General features: G+C 41.6%; 2 protein-coding genes across 4 annotated transcripts in view; both read right to left on the bottom strand.

Annotated features, from left to right (window-relative positions):
• Window positions 1-2,827, bottom strand: part of dusp8a (dual specificity phosphatase 8a) — a 44,479-nt gene extending 41,652 nt beyond the window's left edge. The window contains exon 1 of one of the 2 annotated variants that reach the window (XM_018664229.2): window positions 2,323-2,827. The gene's annotated coding sequence lies outside the window, so the exon portion shown is untranslated. Of the gene's footprint in view, window positions 1-2,024; window positions 2,178-2,322 lie in introns of those variants that run through there. The other variant, XM_018664230.2, reaches the window with a different exon arrangement.
• Window positions 2,828-4,295: 1,468 nt separating this feature from the next.
• Window positions 4,296-20,056, bottom strand: ptpn5 (protein tyrosine phosphatase non-receptor type 5). Of its 2 annotated transcripts, none has more exons than XM_018664276.2 (14): window positions 18,375-20,056; window positions 14,799-14,907; window positions 13,362-13,638; window positions 12,575-12,697; window positions 12,356-12,451; window positions 11,991-12,247; window positions 11,617-11,809; window positions 11,057-11,141; window positions 10,627-10,706; window positions 10,316-10,453; window positions 10,071-10,181; window positions 8,465-8,625; window positions 7,964-8,077; window positions 4,296-6,794 (listed from the first exon to the last, which is right to left on the bottom strand). In XM_018664276.2, exons 3-14 carry the CDS (start codon window positions 13,629-13,631, stop codon window positions 6,701-6,703), a joined length of 1,722 nt encoding a protein of 573 aa, XP_018519792.1. In that variant the 5' UTR covers window positions 13,632-13,638; window positions 14,799-14,907; window positions 18,375-20,056; the 3' UTR covers window positions 4,296-6,700. The 2 variants fall into 2 exon arrangements, with proteins under 2 accessions (XP_018519792.1, XP_018519793.1); XM_018664277.2 differs by lacking the exon at window positions 18,375-20,056 and adding an exon at window positions 18,194-18,364.
• Window positions 20,057-22,840: the final 2,784 nt, after the last annotated feature.

Raw genomic sequence — 22,840 nt, 5'->3', positions numbered from 1 at the left:
AATACTGTGTTTTCCAACTAGAAAGGAGCCAGAGCTGCATACAACTTCCCCTGACTTGTAAAAGACAGTCACACAAATCATCTACAGACTTTGGTTACTCTCTTTACAGCTGGTAACAAAAGACTGATAATAAAAAGGCCTCTTTGTAATACATCAATAAAATAAAGTTGAAGAAGTAACTTTATCTCTAAAAAACTGAGATAAATCCACACAGGCATATTCAAAGGCCCTTCATGCAAAACCATGAGCAAAGCATGATGGGACAGCTCAATAATGCCATATCAGACATCAGGGAAAGAGGCAAACACAAAGAGAGCAACTGGAGGGCAACCAACACTGATGTAATACCATCCAGGTTATTCATTAACTCCCTGCATAACGTCACCTGTGGCCACAGCCGTGGGTAGGCTGATATGAAGCTGGCTCTTAGTTTCATACAATGAGTGGCATGGGTTGTTTGTTTAGACCACAAACAATTACACCATCATAGCATCTCATGGCCTCTAGTCTCTGCCACAGACTCTCTCATGAACTAAAAGTTTGCATCTGCTTGTGTTTACACAGCATCTGTCTCTTTAGAGTGTGTGTTTCGTTTACACTTTAAAAAGCCACCACAACAAGGCAGTGTGCTGGAGGACAACTGGGTCGACAACTGCTGGATATTAGATAACTACTCTGATAAAATGATTTCTAACCTACTTCCCGACAGTTTTCATAACTCTTGCATTGGCTCTGCAAGACAAATCAGATCACATTTTTCCATTGATCAATCTGCAGATTATTTTGTTGACCAGTTGGCTGATTATTTGGTCTATTGTCTGTTTTTGCCTGGCTAATAACACAAAACCCAAAGATATTTACTTTACTTTGAAGCTGGACACAGAAAAGCAAGTTACTTAGCAAGTTCACAAATTCTTTGCGATTTGTGCACAAAAAGACTTCTTTGTAATCTAAAATAGTTCCCAATCAATTTACAGTCAAATGTTTGAGCTCTAATTTAGTGTTTTGATTCTCTGACTAAAAGTGACTATGATCCTACCATAACTACTACCATGTGTCATCACCTAATGGCATCACTAAGTTAAGGTCAGCTGCATCTACAGCCAGGTAATAGCATCTTATCCCAGTGTCTGTCAGTCAGATACTCATCTTTCACTCACTAGACAGAATGCTTGCAGATACATACTACATTTGGTTGACAGCAAAAAATACAAGCAGCTGAATGTAAATAATGAATGTGTTCATCACAAATGGGGTTAGTAGAGTGACAAGCCTGGTGTGTGTCATACAGAGGTGGCATACAAGGAAATAAACAGTGCAACATGAGTGATAATCATGAAATTTTGAAAAATCAATTCCTGGTTGGCTCAAGTGGTGCAGAGGCATCATCATACTGTAAACAACATAACCAGGTGTAAAGCCTTGTGGTGTCCTCTAATCGATACTCTCCCAGTGAGGCTGCTGCAAATTGCAGGGGTCATATGACAAGCAGGGACTACCCTGGACTCCACCATAACAATAATCATAACATGATGACTGAGACAAATGACACCAAGAATACCTAACGTAAAATACACTGTATATAGATATTTATCATATGAACAAAAATGTGGAGAAACGCTCCTGAAAAGCTGCATAGATATTGCGACCGATAAAGTGACGGGGCGCACAAAGAAATAGATGGGGCAATGTGGCCTGTTTGATAACGTTATTAACAATGATGGAGGGGGGAGCGGTGGTAGCGCGCTATAATAAACCGACCTAGATTAGAAATAAGAATGCGGACAGCGGTCATTGCCTCCACAAAGGCTGCATAATTAGCATCGAGTAACGTTAAAGTGTACAATAATGGAAAAGGGTTATTGCGCGTTGCTTAGGTGGGAAACCTGCCCAGTGTTGTTATGACGCGTGGAGATGGCCGCACGCGAAAACGAAACTCTCCATTGATCGGACAGGCTGCGATGGTAAAAAGACAGCGGCGTGCAAATTAAACTGAAAAGGGGAAAAAAACGTATTGTACCTACCTTGAAATGATCGGACGGTTGAGGGTGAGGTGTTTTTAGAAAATAAGAGAATCGACAACTTCAGTCTGGACGGGTTTAATTCCCATCATAAGAAGGGCGCGCACCATAAAGCGGTGAGTGCGCGCTGACACGCTCGCCGCAGCAGCGCGCGGTGGGGGGAAGGAGGAGGGGGCACGAGCGCAGATAGCGAGAAACCGCTGCTAACGTACGGTAGCTATGTGGTTAGCAACGCACTTGATAACAGCAAATCTCGGATCTACTGATCGATACACTCACATAAATACACACACCAACTCACCTCTGGCTCCACGCGGCTGCTGTGTGTTATTCAACTGGCCTCCATGTGTGAGGGGACAACGGCGGTGTCTTCATGGGGCTGGCCGGTGTTTACCTGGCGGTGTGGCGGGGGACAGTACAGCTGACGGAGGGTGACAGCGCCAGGAACAAACGAGACATGAAAGCGCGGTGATGAGCTACAAACGGCTTCCTCGGCCGTTTAACTGACCAGGATACGTGGTCGGCTCGTGGAGGGACAGATTAGCTTTGCTATGCTAGGTAAAAGTTAAACGGGTAGTGTGTGTTAGGTAGAAAGGGGCGGGGGAGCGTTACAGAAGGTGCACTTTAGCACTTTCATGAACTAAAACGATGAGGTCATGGTTCAGCAGGGAGAGGAAAAAAATATGAGGTTGACGTCACCTCCAGCCAATCAGCGCAGACGGCTCAAGGGTTGGTGACGTCAGCGCTCTGATCCGCAGATTAAAGGGACAGTCCAACTTTTTTTTAAAGGAGACGCGTTCATGAACTGTAACAAGCCAGTAATGCAGAGATCACAATATTAAATAAAACGATTACACCTACAAAAGAAAAAATATTTTATAGTTTTACATCTATATAGTTGGATAAATATGGTACTTTTTGTGAATGACATGCATTTGTTTTTTTTCTTTGTAAAAATAAAGTATAGCGTGATAATTTTAGTGTGCTTTTTGACCCAACACAAAGTAGAACTATGCTGCTTTCATACATGTAGTAACACGTTCATTGTAAGTCAAGTAAAGTTGCTTGTAAGTAACAAACAAGCAACACTATTTGTATTATGTAGACTTTTAAAAAGGCTTACAACTAGAAGCAGGAGCTAATGTTGATTTTATTCTATTACAGTCACACCATGTGCTAAGTCACTGAGCTGCCCTTCTCTGTTAATTATTTGGTCTCATTTAGATACTATTATTTTAATTTTGGATTTTTTCTGTAAGGCAGTCAGTTATTTGGTTTATTCCAAAACAAAAACTAGCCACACGACAAACATGAAACCATAATAATCATATTTACAGAAACCTGTAAAATTATACATTACAATTGCAAAAATGTTGGTAACATAGACCCTTGCAATTTAAATACAGAAGGTATAAAAAAGCAAAAATAATGAATGAGCGCATCAATACTAAAATAGGAATCATAGCTGAGGTACACATGGCGACACTGATAAATATTTTTGATAAGGCCCTGCACACCCACAGAGGTGATTTCAGTTGGCCTAGCTGATTAGATCTCTAGTTAGGTGGAAGTTGAGTGATGCTATGCTGGGAAATAGATGACATCACCCAACTGTGTGCACTGGGAGGGATGATAAAGGTGTCATTTTTAACAACAAAACTAATGGGGGTGTAAGGAGAATGTCAATAAAGCATAGTCTGCACAGCTCACACAGTCCTGGGAAGTGAAATAATCCGTGTGGTTGGGATATTAGTGTTTAGAGGCTTTAGGAGAAATAGATGAAGAATACTTAATGATATATATTTTAACCTAATAGATAAATTTCATCGATATTATCATTTATTTATCACAGTATCACATTCTTACAAACCACTGAATAGAACCGTTGTAGTAAGTGGGTGTTGGGTGTTTGCATTCAGTATCATCAGTCCCCTTTTGTTTGATTGAAAGCCTTTGTTCTGTTGCTTTGCCATCAATGTGTTAGTGAGTAAGCAGATGAATGCAGGGTGACAGTTTGCAATTTGATTGTGCACACTGACACCTAGTGGTACAGATGTTTACATGCACTCACTGTGATGCAAGGAGGAATTTTTTACAATGAAATAATTTGAGTGGATGTCACATCTTCAGCATGAGACCAGTGCACATTCACATTTAATGAAGCCATCAAAAATGAGACTTTCATGCTCATCAGATATATGTGTGTGTGTGTGTGTGTGTGTGTGTGTGTGTTTATAGCTTGTGAGCAAGAGGGAGTCAGAAAGACAACACAGATTCATGAAAATCTACCTTTATTTGGATGCAAAAACTCACAACTTAAAGCGATACTGTAGCAGAGGAGAGAAATACTGATTGCTGGTTGGTTGTATGTCTGACTGTTTGGCTATGTTGTCATCCCCATTTTGATCATCAGAAGAGGACCAGGTAAGTACTGAAAACAAGCACTCAAAATAAAAGCTTTTCAGTCAAGTGCACTGGACATTATCAGAGGATTGTGCCAAGAGTCTGACAATAGATTGTAGCTTTTCTTCTTGATCTCAGTCCCATGTTCCTGGAAAAGGTAAATTTTGGCAGTTTAATTTGCTAGTTGATTCGATGTTTATGAATTGGTCCGAGCCCACACGGTTAATTCCATCCTCTGATAATGTTCATGACTGTTGATCTGATGCATTTAAGTCGAGATAGAAGTTGTTTGATTTTTGTTACATATAAAACTGTCTTCACTGTTTTAGCTGCCTTACACATAGCAATTATTTCTCGTGTTGTCAACTGAGAGTGGCCTAGTGTCACAGATGGACTAGAGTGGGGACTGCGTAAAAACTCAGTCTGAGGTAAAATTCTCCAAGAAAACGATAAAAACATACACAGAAAGCAAAGCATATTAAAGCAAAGCCTAAAGGCATAAAGTAATAATACTGAAGACTGAACATAATCTATTTATTTTCTGTACTGTAAGGTAACTTAGGTAGTTGTCACATTTTGTTCTGTCAAATCTTGCAATATAAACCGATGGTTTGATCCACAGTATGAGCTACATTCCATCATGGTGTAAACGGAAATATACACAAGGCATCTACTCGAAAGGATTGTATCAAAATGTTCTAAAAATATCTCTGGTTGGTTTCACAAAAGCAAACTGTATCAAAAGCATTGGCCGAGAGCAAGCAATATAATAGGCTTAAACCCTTTTACACAACAAAAAGCAGGACAACCAATCACGTCGCTTTGATTGTGGACCTATGGAGTCCCATACAGCACATGCAATCCATTAAACTCAACACAATCAAAACACAATACGGAAAAAAAGAACTTTTACAGCTGAACATCAGAGAGACAACCTTAGTTGGTCTATTGTGCTTCATACAGATTAGGCCTGGCCTGTCTATACAACAATCATGGGCTTCTTACTTCACAGATGTGTTCAAGCTACTGTTGAAAGCAGAGGCGTCACAGAGCATGTAACTTTAAGCTTCATGATAGTGATGGGACATGTACAAGAATATCAGCTGTAGGTGAGGTCCTTCATTGCCTTATGGTGCATTTGTTGATGCAACTTTTTGCTTTCCCTCCCGGTATATATATGTCAGATTCTCCAGAGCTCTGCATTGATTTTTCTGATGGTCTGATTCTATTTCTGGCCTCTGTCCTCTCAGTGTCGCTAGCTCCGTGACGCCTCTGAGTGTACGTCTATGTGGCCTTAATGCAGGAGTTGTTTACTGTAAACATCATGGGCCATGAGGACTGCACAGGCAGCATGGTAAAACTGTAATACTGTAGATTGCACAGAAATCCTAATTAGTTAATTAATAACCTAATTGTTATACATTCCTATGTTCCATAACATTGCACATGCCTTTAATGAACACTTAGCACCATGCAACCTGAAGATGAGGTGGCTCCTGAATGCATCAAAAGTTGAAACAGGTCATCTGTAAATGATTTTTTTTTTTTACATTAAACGCGAGAGTCAATGAGAGTCAGTGAGGAAAAGCCAGGTGATAACTTATATTTCATATGAAATTTCATATCTATACAGAGTTAAATATTAGGCTGGCATTTGTTTATTTCTATAGATTTAATTTATGCTGGCACTTGTACTGTAAGGGGCCCTTATTATTGACACTACTACTAACACTTTGGGAAACTTAAATTTCTTCCTTATACTAAACTGTCGCCACTGCAGGTGATCTAATTATACTTCAGCCCCACTTAAACCTTTTGATAACTGTACATACAGTGTGTGAGGGGGGTACTTCATTTTAGAAGTACTAATTGATGCCTTCGTGTCTGCGACTCATGTACAGTAACGCGATAAAAACCTCAGCAGTGCAAATGAAATGATGTCAGGAGTGCAGGCTTGGATTATTTTGGGCCTGACTGTTGCGACTCTCCAGGACTGCGTGGTTCAATAACACTAAAGTGTGTGATTAGGATTTTTGGAGGGCTATCTCAAATCCCAACCTCCAGATTTTTGTTCCGCTCAAAGACATACAATAAGCACAGATTTCATGTCAGCCATTCAGTCCTGTCTGAGCGAGCCTGTCTTGGGTGAAGAGATAAACATTGTTTGAACTTGTTAAAGGGTGAGATTGAGATGATGCTAGGTACAGTGGTGCATACCACCAGAGGCGGTACAGTGTACAGTGGTGTGTCTCGGTCTGGCTCTAGCGCTCACTCTACTACTCCTCAGCGGTGTGAGACAGCTGCTTCTCATACAAGCTGAGGACATGATGCACAAACTGGTACTGCTCACATGTCTGGATCATCCCACCCCTGGTAAACACACAGAAAGATAAGCACAATAATTCAGACATGGAAAAATACTATTTTTTTGCATTGTGTAGCAGTGGTCAGTCAATCCACCACTTTGGTCTAGACTGAAGTATCTCTACAACTATCAGATGGATTATTATGACATTTGGTACAGACATTATAGGCTCTCACAAGATGACTTTAACTAATTTTGATGACGATGATGATGACTAGTGCTATCATCAGGTCAACATTTCATTTTTATAAATAAGGTATGCTAGATCTTTGGTATGGAATTCATCAAAAGCTATGTGTGAAGTCAACATAGCCTACATTCAACTCTCTCTCATCCATCACTTTGTTGAAATTTGGTGTTGAACTCGAATCTTCTAGAATGGGAAGTAAACAGCTGTTGATGCTAATACCTGCTATTACTGTTACAGAACAGCAGTTGCTACATTTTTGTATTATGGAGGTAGATTTTTCCACATTTTTTGTTTCTAAAAATTTTTTTGTTGTCACTATAGCTGCTTATTTTAACTTTAGTCAAAATTTCACTGATGCCTCATGCATTGAGTTTGCCCCAATATCTTTTTATATCTTTATTGAAGTAAAACTGGGTCACCTTTTAACAGCTCCAGCAAAGAATAAAATGTTTGTCACATTTCTATCACAGCCCATGCAACACAATAGACCATGACATTTTGACTTGCCAGACACAGGTGTGACTAATAAGACTAATAATGGCTCTTTTCCATGTAGGTGTGCCCGTGTCAGGGCAAAGCTGCTGTGCACGCTGCATTATGTTATTAGCCACACCTGTGCTTTTCTGTCTATGACAGGTCAAATTGTAATGTGTGAATGAGGGGTGTTTTGTGGGTTTTGCAGCCAAAAAATTCTGTGTGGAATATTTGCCTATTACTGTATGGGGCACCAGTTTTTGATTATAGGTCATCACAAGTGTGAAATAATGGACTTAGTTATTTGTGCAATCTGTTCTGACTCTGATGTTTGATCGATGTTGGCTGTTGGTAATACATAGATCTCCACAAAATTTTGAATTTGAGGTAAACCCCACAGCGTCTTAGCTTGTGATTTGGAACTAAGTCAACTCAAACTACGTCACCTGGGTTTTTATGCCAAGAACTAAAGATAGACTTGAACATGGATAAGGGCTAAGAATATCTCACCTGTCCAGACGGAGCTGGCAGGTGGTTCTCAGGATGTCAACCACACCTTCAGTCCTCAGCTGCTTGCACAGGATGGAGGTGGCAATAAAGCAGCCAGTTCGACCAATTCCAGCACTGAGGAGGGAACGGGGGGGGGGGGGGGGGGGGGGGGGTGGTGTTGGAGTGATGGAGAAGAAGAAAATGAATGGATCGGTGTATTGATTAGCACTGATCTCACTAATCTGATTAATACCAAGTCCTCCCTTGGGAAATCAGACAGTGGAGGATTGGGGGTGGGCAAATGCTTTGCTCAGAGAAAAAGTGCCAAGTGGTTTCCATAGTAAAAAACAGCAGTAAAAAGGGTTCCTCTAATATGAAACTGGGCAATTTCCCCTATGCTCTTGTAATATTAACAGGGGTTTACTACAGTCATTTTGACTCAAAGCCTTCTGAACACATATTGAATGTTGTAAACATAAACTCCTAATTTGTCCCTATATCACAAACAAGCTACTTTTGTACCTGCAGTGGACAATTATAGGCCCGCTGGAGGGCGGGGCTTCCTCTCGGGCCCTTTCCACTTCCTGTACCAGTTCCAGCAGGGGTGGAGCCTTGTCTGGGGTCTTCTGATCAGGCCACGAGGTGTACCAGTACTGCCGCAGACTGCGCTCCTCTCCCCCACACTGGTGCAAGCACACAGTCGCATGGATGCATAGACAGGCATGCAGGCATGAAATACGGATGTGATCATGTTGTGCACACATGTACATAACACAGACAGACTCAGTTTTGATCAGCCTGTTGCTCTGAATGTACATCCAAATTGTTACCTTGGTGCTAGTTGCTACGACAACAATGCAGAGCAAGACAGCATAAGAGAGAGAGGGTTATAAAAAAGAGCTTACATAGTCTGTTTCTCCCTTGCTTGGACTGTACATAATCAAATCCATCAGCTGCCTCTATTCCCTGTATGTCAGTCTGACAATAATTATTAAACCTACAGATAGACAACATAAACCAGAGGAGTTGAATAAACAACAAGCTTTTAACTCGGAACAGAGTTATATAATGATCCCCTGGTGCTTAGTAATCAGATGCAGGCTGCATTTACTGAATTATCATGTTTGGCTTGCTGAGTGCCAATGCCACCATGACCCCAAATTAAATATAAAGCACCCACCATGAACACATGAATGGAACTGAAAACTAACGCTGTATCAGAACTTTGAGTAAACATCACTCCAACACACACATCTGTGGTGAGTCTGTATGCACCTCCAAAGTCGGATGAGACAGTCTCATAAAAACATTTACTTTGGCAAAAAGAAAACCCGGGTAGCGTTTACTTGGTATGTTGAGAAACTAATATAACAATCTAGTGTGTTGGCAGAGAAGTCCGCACTTCAGTACTCCATGTTTTTATTACATGAGCTCTTATTTATCTTGAGATCAGTTATGTGGACACATCCAATCATTTGAAAAAAGAATTTCAGCACACATTCAGCCAGCTGTCAACAGATATACTGCAGGTAAGAACAGCTAATGCAACATGTGTTAAAGGTGTGGTTCACACTAGTTCTTAATAGATGTACAGGTTTTTCTCATTTTCCTCTTATATATAGCCATGCAGACAGTTTTGGTTTTATTTGTCAAGATTTTGAGATATCCCATTTCTGCTGTCACCCCAAATACAATGGATATGGACTGGATAGATGGATGGATTAAATTCCATTTGTTATGCTCACAGCATTTAGAAATGATAATAAATTTAGAAATACTACATTTAAAAATGACTTTGGTGATCAGGTCATATATATTATGATATTAGCATGCTAAAATACTAAATGAAGATGGTGAACATGGTAACCATTATACCTTATAAACATCAACTTTTTAGGTCATTATGACCATGTTAGCATGCTGATGTTAATATTTAACTAGAAGCACTGCATCATTATCAGTGAGTATGGCCTCACAGAGCTGCTGCCACTATATTCATAAATTATACCAAAGCTAACAGCTTGAATTGTTTTTTGCAGTTCACTCAGATTGACTCTTTAAGCTGTTGATTTAAGTATCTACCTTACTGTGTGATTTAGTAGCCGTTTTTTTGTTTTTGTTTTTTTACCTTCAGCGTAAACACCCTCAGACTGTAGTCATCCTCCTGGGTTACCGTGACGACGGTGATCTCGATGCCCTCATGGGTCACAGTGTCCTCAGGCCAGTACTCTGCACATTTCTGCAAGACACAATGGGCGTACAGGTGGATATTTTTAGTCATCCCATTGTCAGCTTATCCATGCATTTATCCATTAATGCATCCACCATCATTGTCATCATCATCATCATCATCCTGCATTTTGCCACACTGACCTCATTTTTCTCCTCCAGGTTGGTGATCATCACTATGATTGGGCTTCTCTCCTGCCACACCATCCTCCAGAAATCCCCCACTGTATTCACGGTGGGACCCTGGGTGGCAATGTATGCACGCTCCTCACCCCCATAACCCTGCACACGCACACACAAAGCATGGTCATATACAGTTTTCTGTCTACTACTTGTGAGCAGGAGACACTGAGAACACAAGGTCAGATCTGTGGAGAACAAATTAAGTTGCAGTGGCTACATTGCAAAGCAGAGCTGGTGCAAGATTTTGCTTATAAATACTTCTTTTCACTTACACTGAGATAATTAGCATTGATGTAGGTGGTGAGGAAATCATCTTCATCCTGTGACTTCAAGATCACTCTGCTGTGTGTATCTGCAGGACAGTATGAGATTAACATGAGAAAGAGAGACAAACGTGTCACACTTTAAAGAGAGAGCAGCAGAGGAAGATAGGAAGTAATATTTATGCATATACAGTTTATTGCATTACATATTAGCTCAGTTTTCTGGTTAGTTGATATTTTTTGTGCTCTGTGACTCAGTGTGAGTATCAATAGTCTGATGCACAGAGAGAAAGACCTTTCCCAGACACAACTGTGCTAAACAGTAGATGAGTGTGTGAAATTATTAAAGAGAAGCAGCATAAAAAAGCTTTTTACAAAATTTATAACTTCATGATATCTTTTGAGTGATTGTTCTAACTTGTGCTGCTGCTGTACTCACTGGGTAAGATGGTCTTGTAGCGATTCTTTCTCACCAGCCCTGGGTAGTTGTATTCCTTAGGGTCCACAAAGTTCATGGGAGTTTCCTGCCGATGGACACAGAACAATGGATGCAACAACAATCAACCCCTGCACAAATAGAGGGGGAAGTCCTAGCCTTGCCTTCTACAAGGCATCAAAAACATTATGAAATAATTTCCAAGACATTTAGTTGTCCACTGCCCTTCACACTAAACAGTTTCTGTCAAATTATACATAATTGAAAGGCTATGGGCAAAAATGTGTATGATCTTTAACGCACATCTTTATGCCTAGCAGACGCTGGAATCCTCTGTAGGTTTTGGTATGCAAATATGCCTGTACCTCTCCTTCCTTCGCCCACTAACAGACAGTGGAAAAGCTCACGGGTGTGTGCGAAGCTCTGCTGGGCATTTGTGTGTGTGCATTTGTGCTCATGTCTATGTGTGTGTCAGAGTACGTCTTTTCCGGTGAGTGTCTGTTCATCTCTGTTAATCTAAAGCATGTAGGCGGGTGAGTTGCTGCTGCTGCTGCTGCACTCACATAAAACTCAGCCTGCAGGCTCTGGTCATCCATGGCCCGTGTGTGTAGCATGGCAGGGGTCAGGATGTGTGTTCCCTGTCGAAGGTACTCCTGGGCTGACTGGTCTCTCGGGGAGAGCTGGGCTCCGTAGCCGTAGGGCTCAGTGCAGCCTGGTGTACACATGTCCAAGGTCAGGGAAACATTGGAGCCCCTCCTGTGTGATACATACAGAATCAGATTAATACATATTTACAGTATTGTATGTGTGAACCCACCTGCCTTGTGATTATATGGATTTAAAATGCATGAAGACAGAATACCTGTGTATACATATACATATATATATATATATATATATATATATAAAAGGTTAGGTTAGAAAAACATTTTCTAACCTTTCCTGAAGCCCCACAGGTGTGACACTGAGGGTGGCAGCATCTCCCTCCGTCCTGGTCTCAGTGCCTATGTCAAAGACTGGTGTCTGAGGCACAGGGTCCAGATCCAGTAGATCCTCTTGAGCATCCGTCCACTCTGACAGGGTGAAGGAGGGCTGGCGGCTCACTGACTGACGCCGATCACCAAGGTCCCTCGATACCGTTCCCGACGACCACAGGCCAGCGCCGTAACGCCACTTACACACCATGTGGATGACCTGAGGAGATGAACAGAAGACAAAAAGAAATTCATGATCATGAGACGTGATCCTACAATTACATTTTAGCATAGAGAAAGAGTTCTGGATGGGAAATAAATGCCCTACCATGATAACACAGATGGCCACACCGATGCCTGCAGTGCCATGGACGATCCAGTTGTGCTGTTTAGTGTTTACAACCTCCCTCATCAGCACCATGGACTGGTGAGTACAGAGATAGACAGAGAGAGGAAAAGGCAAATGGACTCAGCCAACACTAGAAGCACCACATCTTCAGGATTTGTACTGAAACAGCTCTAGGTCAGATCCCAGACAGAGACTTACATCCATTCCAAAGATCGGGTGGCAGGGTAGGATGAAGCCAAGGTAGAAGTCGATGACCTGCAGGGCTTTATAGATGGAAGAGAGTGGTCCGTTTCCCTCCACCACAAAAAACACCCAGTACCCCTGGGAGGAGAGAAGGAGGGAAGGCAGATTGTCACAGCTCCAGTCATTCATGCACTGGTAATCAGGCAGCACTGCGGCTGCTCTCAGGTGAAAAGCGAACAGAGGAGAAAAGAAGACGGCCTATTGCGCAGGCATGAAAAATATGTAAATTGACCACATGCAGTCTGGTGTCATAATCATGGCTGCTTTTATGAGTCTCTCTCTCTCTCTCTCTCTCTCTCTCTCTCTTTTAAACATATGGTAATATTGCACCTGTCCTTTTTTCCCCAAATGAATCAAACATGAAGTCAACAGAGACAATGATGGGAAGAGCATATGAATACTAATAGAATGTCCAATTTTAGCCAAAAAACCCTGAATACAGCTTTTTAGAGAATATGACAATGTAATGATGCACATGAAAAGAAAATCTATGTGTAAAAATAAGGGTCAAGTTGAGAGAATACCTAGTGCTCAAGTGTGAAGCTGTCATTTGAATTGCTAATGTTGCAATTACACGATTGTGGACTTTTGAGTCCGCTCTACATTACACGCTGATCTGGGAACCAAAGCCTGTGCAGAAAAAAACCTCCTTCTACTTTAAAGCAGACATCTACAAATTAGATAAGATTATATCCACTTTCTAGTTCATTTTTCTGGTTACAACTGACGTCCAATCACATACCGTGACTTGGGAGACGACAAACAGCGCAGCCCAGCAGTGGATCTCAATCACCAGCGCGTACACTTTGTGCATAAACACTTCCTCTCCCTGTGGGCTTTGGCCCCCTGTGGGTCCGTCTTTGCATTCTGGGAGTCCATCTTTTTTAGGGGCTCCGTCGCCTATTTTCTCAGTCTTTGTGGGCTCATCCAGCCAGACAGGGTCCTCGTCGGGCCTCAGGAAGATGGAGTCCTCGGTGTGGGAACGGGTAGAGCTGCTCAGCCGGCGGGTCATGATCCCCCTGTTAAATAAGGCTGCCTTGAGTTAAAGGTATTTGACATGTCTTTCCTTTGTGATCAAAAAGCTTTCACGGCTGATACCGATGCTGTTTTTTTGGCATTATTGTGCACCTTGTACATCAATTTGAAAAAATAGTGAAAGATGAAGATTGATCTTCAAGACACTGTTACAGTGATGTGGCTAGTGTTATTTTTAATGATTTGACAAGACCTTTGACAAGGTGTTAGATCATGAGACACCTGATATGAATAACATTTAAATGTAAACATACTTCGTGACCATTGACACAATTTAGTAAGTAATCATATTTAATGCCTTTTGTCTCTGTTGCTGTACTACTACACATGCACATCTGAAACCCCTACAAAACTGCATACTGATTTCCAGTTTAATCACGTGCTAGCTGTGTTTGTCAGATTGTGTATGTGTGTGTGTATGTGTGCGTGTGTGATTGTGTGTTTTTAAATGAGCGTGTATATGACAGAAAGGGTTGTGGTTATTCCACAGGCCTATTCAGATGTATAGCTAAGCAGCTTGGAGTGGCTCTCATCTCCGGATCCTCTTGTCTCACTCAGATTGGACTCTGTCGTGTGAATGTGTTTGTGTGTGTGTATGTTTCAGAGAGAGTGTGTGTATATGTGTATGTGTGTGTGTGAGAGAGAGAGGCCCTATTGTGGAGAGATGAGTCAGGGGTAGCGTGTTTACAGCCCTGTCCGTTGCCTGGGCAACAGAGTGGCTCTCATCCCTCTCATCCGTCCTGAGCATTATCATCTACTGACAACACACACATGCGCACACGCACACACACACACACACACACACACACACACTCTGTATCAGTCAGCAGTGTATTCAAAGCCCTTTTCCGCCCCGCTCTTTTGTCCTTCAACCATTAATAAAGGTGTTTTGTACATTTGGCTGATTACCGCCACGTGGTTTGTGCGGATGTGTGAATGCGGGGGCTTGTGAGAGTGGTGGTGTACTGTTTGCGCACATATCACTTTTGTCTGAATGTGTTGCTGATGGCTAAATTTGTCGCGACTGAGTTTGGAACAAGTTTTCATCAATGACCAGCATTGCACAAGAATGTGATTTCCCAGTTGGCTTACTGGAATCTCAGAAAAAAAAAGAGAAAGAAATTCACCGAGTCACATGACTCACCTATGATAGATGGCAGGGAACTGGGGAGAGAGTCAGATCACATGATCAAGTTAAATCCTGTATCCTGTAGCAACCAGCCGTTGGCAGCCATTGTGCAGCACAGTCGAATCTGAAGGACAGGAGACAAGATCCAAACAGTACATCTCATGTGGTCAGAAGTAAAACAGGAGTTACAGGTAATTTAAACACACTCCCAAATTGCTGTTGTCCCCAAATGCTACAGCAGAGACACCTTGTGACTCAAATTCAACTGGTCACGCTGAGACAGGGCCAGCAATCCAGTTTCATCTAAAGATGGATCAGAGTAGCACCCTTGTCAGCTCCCAGCTGTGCTTTCATGAGCGGAGGATGGTGATGTAAGGTGACACAGTAAACTGTCAATATTTCTTCCCCTCTCTTTCTTTCTCTTCCTCTCCCTCCCTCCCTAAGAGGCAGGGATGATTCGAGTCAGACTAAGCAGACACCCTCAGAAATACATTCAGATTGCTCCAGTCAAATCAGTATGCATGAAGTCAAGCCTTCCCCGTTTCCCTCTCCTCTCTCTCTCTCTCTCATCTCCCCTCCTCTCCTTCTGTGCCACTGGACCCTGTTGAACGAATGGGGTGAGCTCAGCGTAATATGAGACCACACCAGTAGTGTGTGTGTGTGTGTGTGTGTGTGTGTGTGAGTGTGTGTATGAGTGCAGGTGTTGAACAGAGGGGAGCTGCTTTGAGTCCTTTTCTATCTCTCTTTGCTCGCTGCGAAGGTGGTTTTGAAGTGATGACGCCAGTTAGCCTGGCCCGTAGCCATGGCAACGTGCATACATACAATGTACACACACGTATAAAGTATACACACACACATACACACACACACATGGATGGTGTTGTATAAGAATAACTGTTAAAGTTCAGCGTACTTCCGTTTTTAAACAATAGATGGACAGGTAGATGAGTGGATGGAGGGATGAATGGGAGGAGAAGCAGCTCTTTTTTTGTGTGAAGGTTGTCTGAAGCAATGACGCAGTGAGGTTGGCGTTTTGGTAACTGTGGCAACCAACATACTGTAGTTTGCATACACACATACACACACTTTGGCAGGCACACTGCGTGAAAAATGAAAAACACAAACATACATCTGCACTGGGAGAACAGTGACAATATTCACGGTTGTCCAAAAAAATCTGCCTCTCTTTGCTTTTGTTCTTTGAGGTAAATATCTTTGTTTTCCAGTCACTTCCTTTTTGCTGCTGAGCGCTTGTTGGCAAACTGTCTGCTACATTTAACCTGGGCTGTGGTTTGAATTTAAAAACACAGAGGTTGTGAGTCCCACCACTATGAGAAAATTTTGACCCAGCTCCAAAAATAAACTCAAAAATATTTTCTTTCAACTGTTAGACATTCAATTATATTGTCAGTATTTCATACCCCTGCCATGCTGTGTCAAAGCCTTTTCTCACTGCCAGAATTTCTAGTGAGGATATACTAAATTATCTTTTATTTATAGGCCTAAAGGTAGTATGATAAAAAAAAAATGTAACATCCCACTAAACATCCAAAATTGCTGTTTCCGACTCTTATGGTTTCCCCTTTGAGCTTGTTCCAGCTCTTCATTGAAGCTTTCAGACGTTAACAAAAACAATAAACCAACACTCCTTGTTTTGTTGTGGCCACGCTGCCCCATTTAACAGAATTGTTTTGTCTTCTGCATCATTTTATACTTTGTTGTTCTCCGACAATTCAGCTTTATTTGACATATTAGGTATCTTTGGATACTCCAGGATCTCCAGTGAAATTTAAAATAAAGCTGATGAAGTGCACAATGAGAGTGACTGATAGTAACAAACTGCAATGCACAGCTGAATATTGTAGCAGACCAAAATAAAACACCTTCAACAGTGTAATGATCAATGAAGATCAATTAGCAATAACATTTCTATTTAAACACTATGTTTTTGGATGCATGCACAACCAAGCCAAATGGATTCATGGCAAATAAGTCATACCTGACTGAACTGATTCAGCCTCATTTTTCTCTGAAGGTCTACTGTCTTTGGGTCTTTACGAGCACCACCCCCTCAGTCTTCAAATAGAGTATGTGCGTAGTGTTTCCATTGATCTGCGTCCATTCAAAGCATCCAACATCCAGCTGAGTTTAAACGGAGCCATACAATAAACCTGTGGCCTCTGTCCCAGGAGAACCCACGGGACCAGGAACGACTGTATGCTGTGACAGTTGTGTTAAACTCTGTCCTGCAGTCAGGAATGAGGGGAATTAATGTGGTCTCGTGTTTTGTTCTTTCTGTGACAGCTGGCTCACGTTTTAATGCTGATGCTTCCAGTGTACTCCATCTGGAAAGAAAATGTGTCCAAATCTGCTTTTCTACTCTGTTTTTTTTTTTTTAAAAAACATTCAGCATTTGTTTTGCTTTGTCTGAGAAAAAAAAAGAAAATCACAGGTACACTATAGCAGCATTTCCTGTTTCTAGGTGAACCACAGCGCATGATGAAGTGAAGTATCGAGCGCGCTGTTGAAGTGCTCATGTGGCAGGGAGACGAGGTAAGAGGAAGCTCTTACTGAAAGTGATGATGGGATGGTAACGTGAGATAAAGTCACGAGGGCCGAGACCTGCCTCATCAACCTTTCTCTCCCATACACACTCACTCGCACATATAGAATTGTGATATTAATACACACACAAGCTCAAAATGACCTTAAAATGAAATACCCAGCAAGCCTGCAGCTTCCTCCTGTATATCACAGACAGAAACAGATAATCAATCAGCTCTATTGTTTACATACACTCCTACAATCTCTTGCAGCAGCTCCAGGGGCATTTCAAAGAGAAATCTCATTAACACACATATAAACTTACAATTCAGCCTGAGCTACACTGTGTAAATAATTGAAATATGCTGCATAGTGAATTGATTTACAGGCTGCTGGAGATAAATCTGGATTCCCTGTGACAAAGGATTGTGTTACATGATTGCACTGCATCAAAACACCATACAGGAATGGCATTCTCTGGCAGTCATTCATACTAAGACAAAACACCATTCATATCACGTACATGGCTACGGTGAGCTAGAGCGACCACACAGTGCAGAGCTGGATGGATTAGTAATGAATCACCCAGGGAGGTGGATTGTTGCATCTCTCTCTGGTAACTCCCACATTGTCACATAGACATGATAAAACACAGAGGAAATCAAGCTTTGAATAATAATAGATGAAAGAGGAAGTACACAGTTTATAACAGCATCAGTGAACCAACCTGTTGGCCAAAGATCAGTTTTAATAATCAGAGAGAAAAAAAAAGAAAAAGAAAAAAAGAAACACACACACACACACACACACACACACACACACACACACACACACACACGTACAGAGCCTACATCACACATCCCTACCTTTTTACAGCCAGGAGAGCGCAGCAGCCATATGAACCGTGGGGACTTTGCTGAGGAATTGGTATTCACCTCATGTCGCACAGATATGGAGGGGGAAAGAGGGAGAGACAGAGGGAGGAGAGGAGGGCTGGAACAGTCACTCACCCAGAGCCTTAAGTCTGGTTAGGATAAGTCCTCTTACCTGGCTGAGCCCGTCTTCACATCGCCATCTGCTGCTCTGCTCCCTCCTGAGCCAAAGACCAGGAGCCAAACACCAAGAACCACGCCAATCCCTTTACTGCTCCTCTGTCTGGGAGAAGAATGAGTGTGTTCGCATGGAATAAGGAGACAGACCGACAGTGAGAGACAGAGAGAGGCGAAGGATATGTGTGTGAGGTTAGGAAAGGCAGAATCTACGAATGTGGGTGTGTGTGTCTGTGTGCGGAGGAGAGATAGAGGTGTTAAAGTCTGATGGGTTTTCTTTTGTTTGTATCCTGGAGGAGAGAGAGATCCACAGGCGGCAGCTTCGTCTAGGTATATGCAGCAAGAGGCTGTACGGTAGCCTTGGCAACAGAGCCAGAATGAGGGAGAGCGAGCAAGGGAGCTAGAGAGAGAGGAGAGAGATAGAGAGTGAGGGAGAGAGACTCTGCGTGTGTATGTGTGTATATTAATCACATTGTGGGGACATAAATCTGTTCATACAGTCACATTACAGGGACTCAGCTCCATAAGATGGTTCTCACAAGGTAAACCATTAAGTTTTAGATGAGGCTGATGATATATATTGTGATTATTGTCAACAAATAACAAATGTATCACTAACAATTATTGTGCTGCCAAAAGGCTGATATAGCTAATTCCTCTTTGCCTCTGACCTGGATTGTTGCCTAAAAACTACTAAAAACACACCAGTGAGCCACAGTGCTTCACTGGGTGACATTTTCCTTCATTACAATGAACATCGGCACTGCTGTTTATTTTGAGTCAATCCCACATACGCTGTCCTGCTGCCGTAAAAACTCACTAGAGCACTGAATGTGTATTAATCCACGACTCAGAATAGCCCTTAACAAATATACCATTTATTTCTGTTTGAGTAACATTCACTAACAACTACAGTGCTCAGCTGTTTTTTATTATCTAGTCTTTTTCAAAAAATGAAACAGTATATTTATTACTAGTTTTTAAGGATTTATTTCTTCCCCAGGAATGAATATGTTTAGGTTTGAGAGACATAGATTGGGTAAGGATGTCAAAGAGCATTAAGAGGCGGACTAATGCATTGCTGATGGTCTTTTCATGAAAAACATAAAGAATATTCCCAGCTTTGTCTTGTAAGATAAGTCTCCAAGAACAAATGTAAGTCAAATCAGTGTCCTCCTAAGTGACAAAAACACATTTGTGTGTGTGAATGTAGTGGGGGGTGGGGGGGGGTTGGATCATAACACATCACTGAGCAGTGAACACCCCCCACTGTCACCTCCTCTGCTTCCAAGTTGTAGGCTCTACCACCCACCTCTCTCACCCTGTTTCTCACTCATCTCGATCATTCCCCACCCCCAACGCTCGCAACTATCACCACCCAGGTCTACACATTTTTTTTCCGGTCTCCATCGTTTTTGTCATCCCCATGTTCTAGCTGCTCTTACTTATCCTCTTGTGCTCTCCCTCTCGCTTCCTACGCTCTCCCCCCTCCCACTCTGCTCCTCTCTCTCTCTCACTCTCTCTCTCCTTACAACCTCCTGTCATTTCTTGTCTCTCCCCCCTTTAGTGTGTTGTGCTCTCTTTCTCCCTCCTTCCTGTCTTGCCATATGGTAGCCTTTCACTGTCAGCTCTCTGAACTGACCAGCAGAAAACAGCCACTATCTAATCAACATTACTGGAGGAGCACAAACACTACATGATTTTTTTTTTTTTTTATCAAAATTTGCTTTATTAGCGTGACAATACAGCATTGCCAAAGCAGGATGTGTAAGGTTTACAATGTAAGTATAACAATTCTGACACTAAGAATAAAAGAAAAAAATTATATGCATTACTACACTATACAATAATGTATACTATAGTGTACATTAGTATATACGGTGTACAAGAATGAAGGAAACACAAATCTTTGTAAATACATAATTTAGACCTGAAACAAATGACTTTTTGGCCACTTGGGGGCAGCAAAAACAAGCTGTAAACACATTCAGACACATCACTTTTTAAGTTAGTGTGGCTAACTTGTTGACGAACCAATCCACCGGGCACAGAGCAATATTCATTTGGAGTTGTGTCTGTGTCCAACCAATAAGTCCAATATTCATCCTCCTTTTAGTTCTGTTGTTGTTCCCCACCAATTCCAGACCTAAAAGCTCCATGGAACTGGGGGGAACTGTAGGATCAGGTGATAACTCTGTAGATTTGCCACTACAAGTGACTCAAAGCAAACTTTAATGCTATTTAGCACTGAATGGACAACCGGGTAATATCCATATCCCTTTCTTGCCACTCTTATGTCCACACGGAAATATGCACTAGCACCAGCAGTTGGTTGGCTTGGCGTAGCACAAACTATTGGACACTGGAGGGAACAGCTGGCCTGGCTCAAGGTAAAGAAACAGTTCAGAACACTGAACCCTGTAAAATCAAAATGTGTCATTTTTACCCCACGTTTTTTGTATCATTGACACAGGTTAAATCATATGTACACATAAGAGCTATGTTGTGTTGAAAAAAATTACAAATAAAATCTCATTGAAACTCCAGATTCCAGTATGTGGCTGATTTTCTGTTGCATTCACTGTCAGTGTTTTGGTATCAAATATCTGTCTAGCTAAGGTTTTGGGGATGTGCACACAACAACACAACAATAAATAAATAAAATTAAATAGAATAAAACACACACAAAAAACCCCAACTCTGAATGGAATGTAACAACAACATGAAGATGTACTGAGTTCTCTTCAAAATCCTCTTGATCTTTTTTACTTATATATTCTATTATTTTGACCATTGCCATCAAAGCCAATTCTTCAGCTACATCTCATTGTGTTGAACACACTTCTCTCTCTCTTTTTCCCCTTTCTTCACTATTTATGTCCCACTTCAGAGTCCTCTCCGCTCTGCCCATATATCTCTCCCACACATCTTCGTCTTCTCCACCTCACTCCAATCAACTAAATGAACTCCCCTGTCCTTCCTTATCATCTTCTCCTCATCCCTTTTTAAAATGATCTCACCTCTACACACAAACACACAGCCACAAGGTCATTGTCACATAGTGTAAACGGTGAGTGCAAAAGCATCATCTAACCTAATTAATGATATGGGGAAAGAGGCAGATACCCTTTGGCCTTGAGCTGTCTGGTTTCCTAACAGCTACACTGAAATCATCAAACTGTTACATCACTTCCTCATTTTCTTTCACTGTGAGACACATTCACATTTCATTTTTCTGAGTTACCAGTTTACTGTAATGTGATATTTGAATTAAGAATCATTTAGCGTGGGGAGGCAAATGAAGTTTAAGAATAGTTGGAAAATTTGTAAATAAGATACAATACATGCAGAAATCACCAAATTCACCAATACTATACACACACTATATATAGTGAGACAGTGGAGGAGCAGCATTCCTCTTCTAACAAATGGAGGCATCTAGTGGTCTTAATGGCTCACTGCTGGTATCTTTATAAAAGACTGATATCCAGCTGACTCAGTCTCATAAATACATGCCTCAGAAGTGATATTTAGTGTTTTAACTAGTAAATTAGCCTTAAAGCCTTCCTGTCTGTTACCAAACCGATGCCAATCTCAGATTTGACTGTGACTCATCATGTCACGTCCAGATGAAGACGGCAGCTTCCAGCCTGCCTATCTGGGGCCATAAAACACAGTCTAACTCAGACAGGCAGCTAATCTTGCTGTGCATTTGCATTGGGGCGAATCAGAGAGTTGTAAAACTGTTCATCTGATGACCACAGGCTGCCGCAGTCAGCTTGTTTCCTGTAGGCACACTGATAGTACAGGACATTAGATCTTAAGAGAAACACTATTTCCTGGAATGCTTAATTAAATAAAGTGCAGGTTCATGCAAAAATACAAATAAGGCATCACATTTAAAAAGAATATGGCATCACTTTTCACTGATACAATAGTAACACTAGTTATCTGTTATGAATACAAATAACTGTGCATTTGCCAATCAAAAAGGAATAGGAACTAATTAAGGAGGAACTCTACTGATTCACACATACACTGTAGATCATGGTCCTGTGAAATGGTTGTATAGTCCAGTTGCACTGGAGGTTGATTCAGAGTTATTCAGTAACTCAAGCACTTGTTAGCTTTTCATTAGTTTCTGATTTACTGCTCACTCGTTTCTTGGTGAAATGGTATCATTAAAAACACATCAGACCATTCTCAGAACTGTTCAAATGTGTTTTTTGAGGTTTTGCTTACTTGAACTAAAATAACGCAAGTAGCCAGAAAGAAGTTGTTAGAAACACCTCCTTCCATTTCCTGTGTTGTTCTGCAAAATACTTTGACACTTCAATGTCACAGAGGGACCAGAGACCTGAACATGACGGCGATGGAGAAACTAAAACATCAGCAATTGTTTGACCCAATTATGCCACTTACAGTAAAATTAGAATAAAGAGTGGCTGTGTGAGTGGGTGTATT

Source organism: Lates calcarifer, linkage group LG10 (assembly GCF_001640805.2).
Source record: "Lates calcarifer isolate ASB-BC8 linkage group LG10, TLL_Latcal_v3, whole genome shotgun sequence".
NCBI classification, from domain to species: Eukaryota; Metazoa; Chordata; class Actinopteri; family Centropomidae; genus Lates; species Lates calcarifer.
Note: the sequence above shows the minus strand (reverse complement) of the source record. Positions and strands in the feature narration are given on the sequence as shown.

Excerpts from the sequence above, each read along its gene's own strand:
- ptpn5 (XM_018664276.2), bottom strand. The coding sequence starts at position 13,631 with ATGACCCGCCGGCTGAGCAGCTCTACCCGTTCCCACACCGAGGACTCC. Across the intron at positions 11,142-11,616 it reads GCCTGCAGGCTGAGTTTTAT|GAAACTCCCATGAACTTTGT; the intron begins GTGAGTGCAGCA and ends GTCCATCGGCAG. Across the intron at positions 8,078-8,464 it reads CCTATAATTGTCCACTGCAG|TGCTGGAATTGGTCGAACTG; the intron begins GTACAAAAGTAG and ends TTCCCTCCTCAG.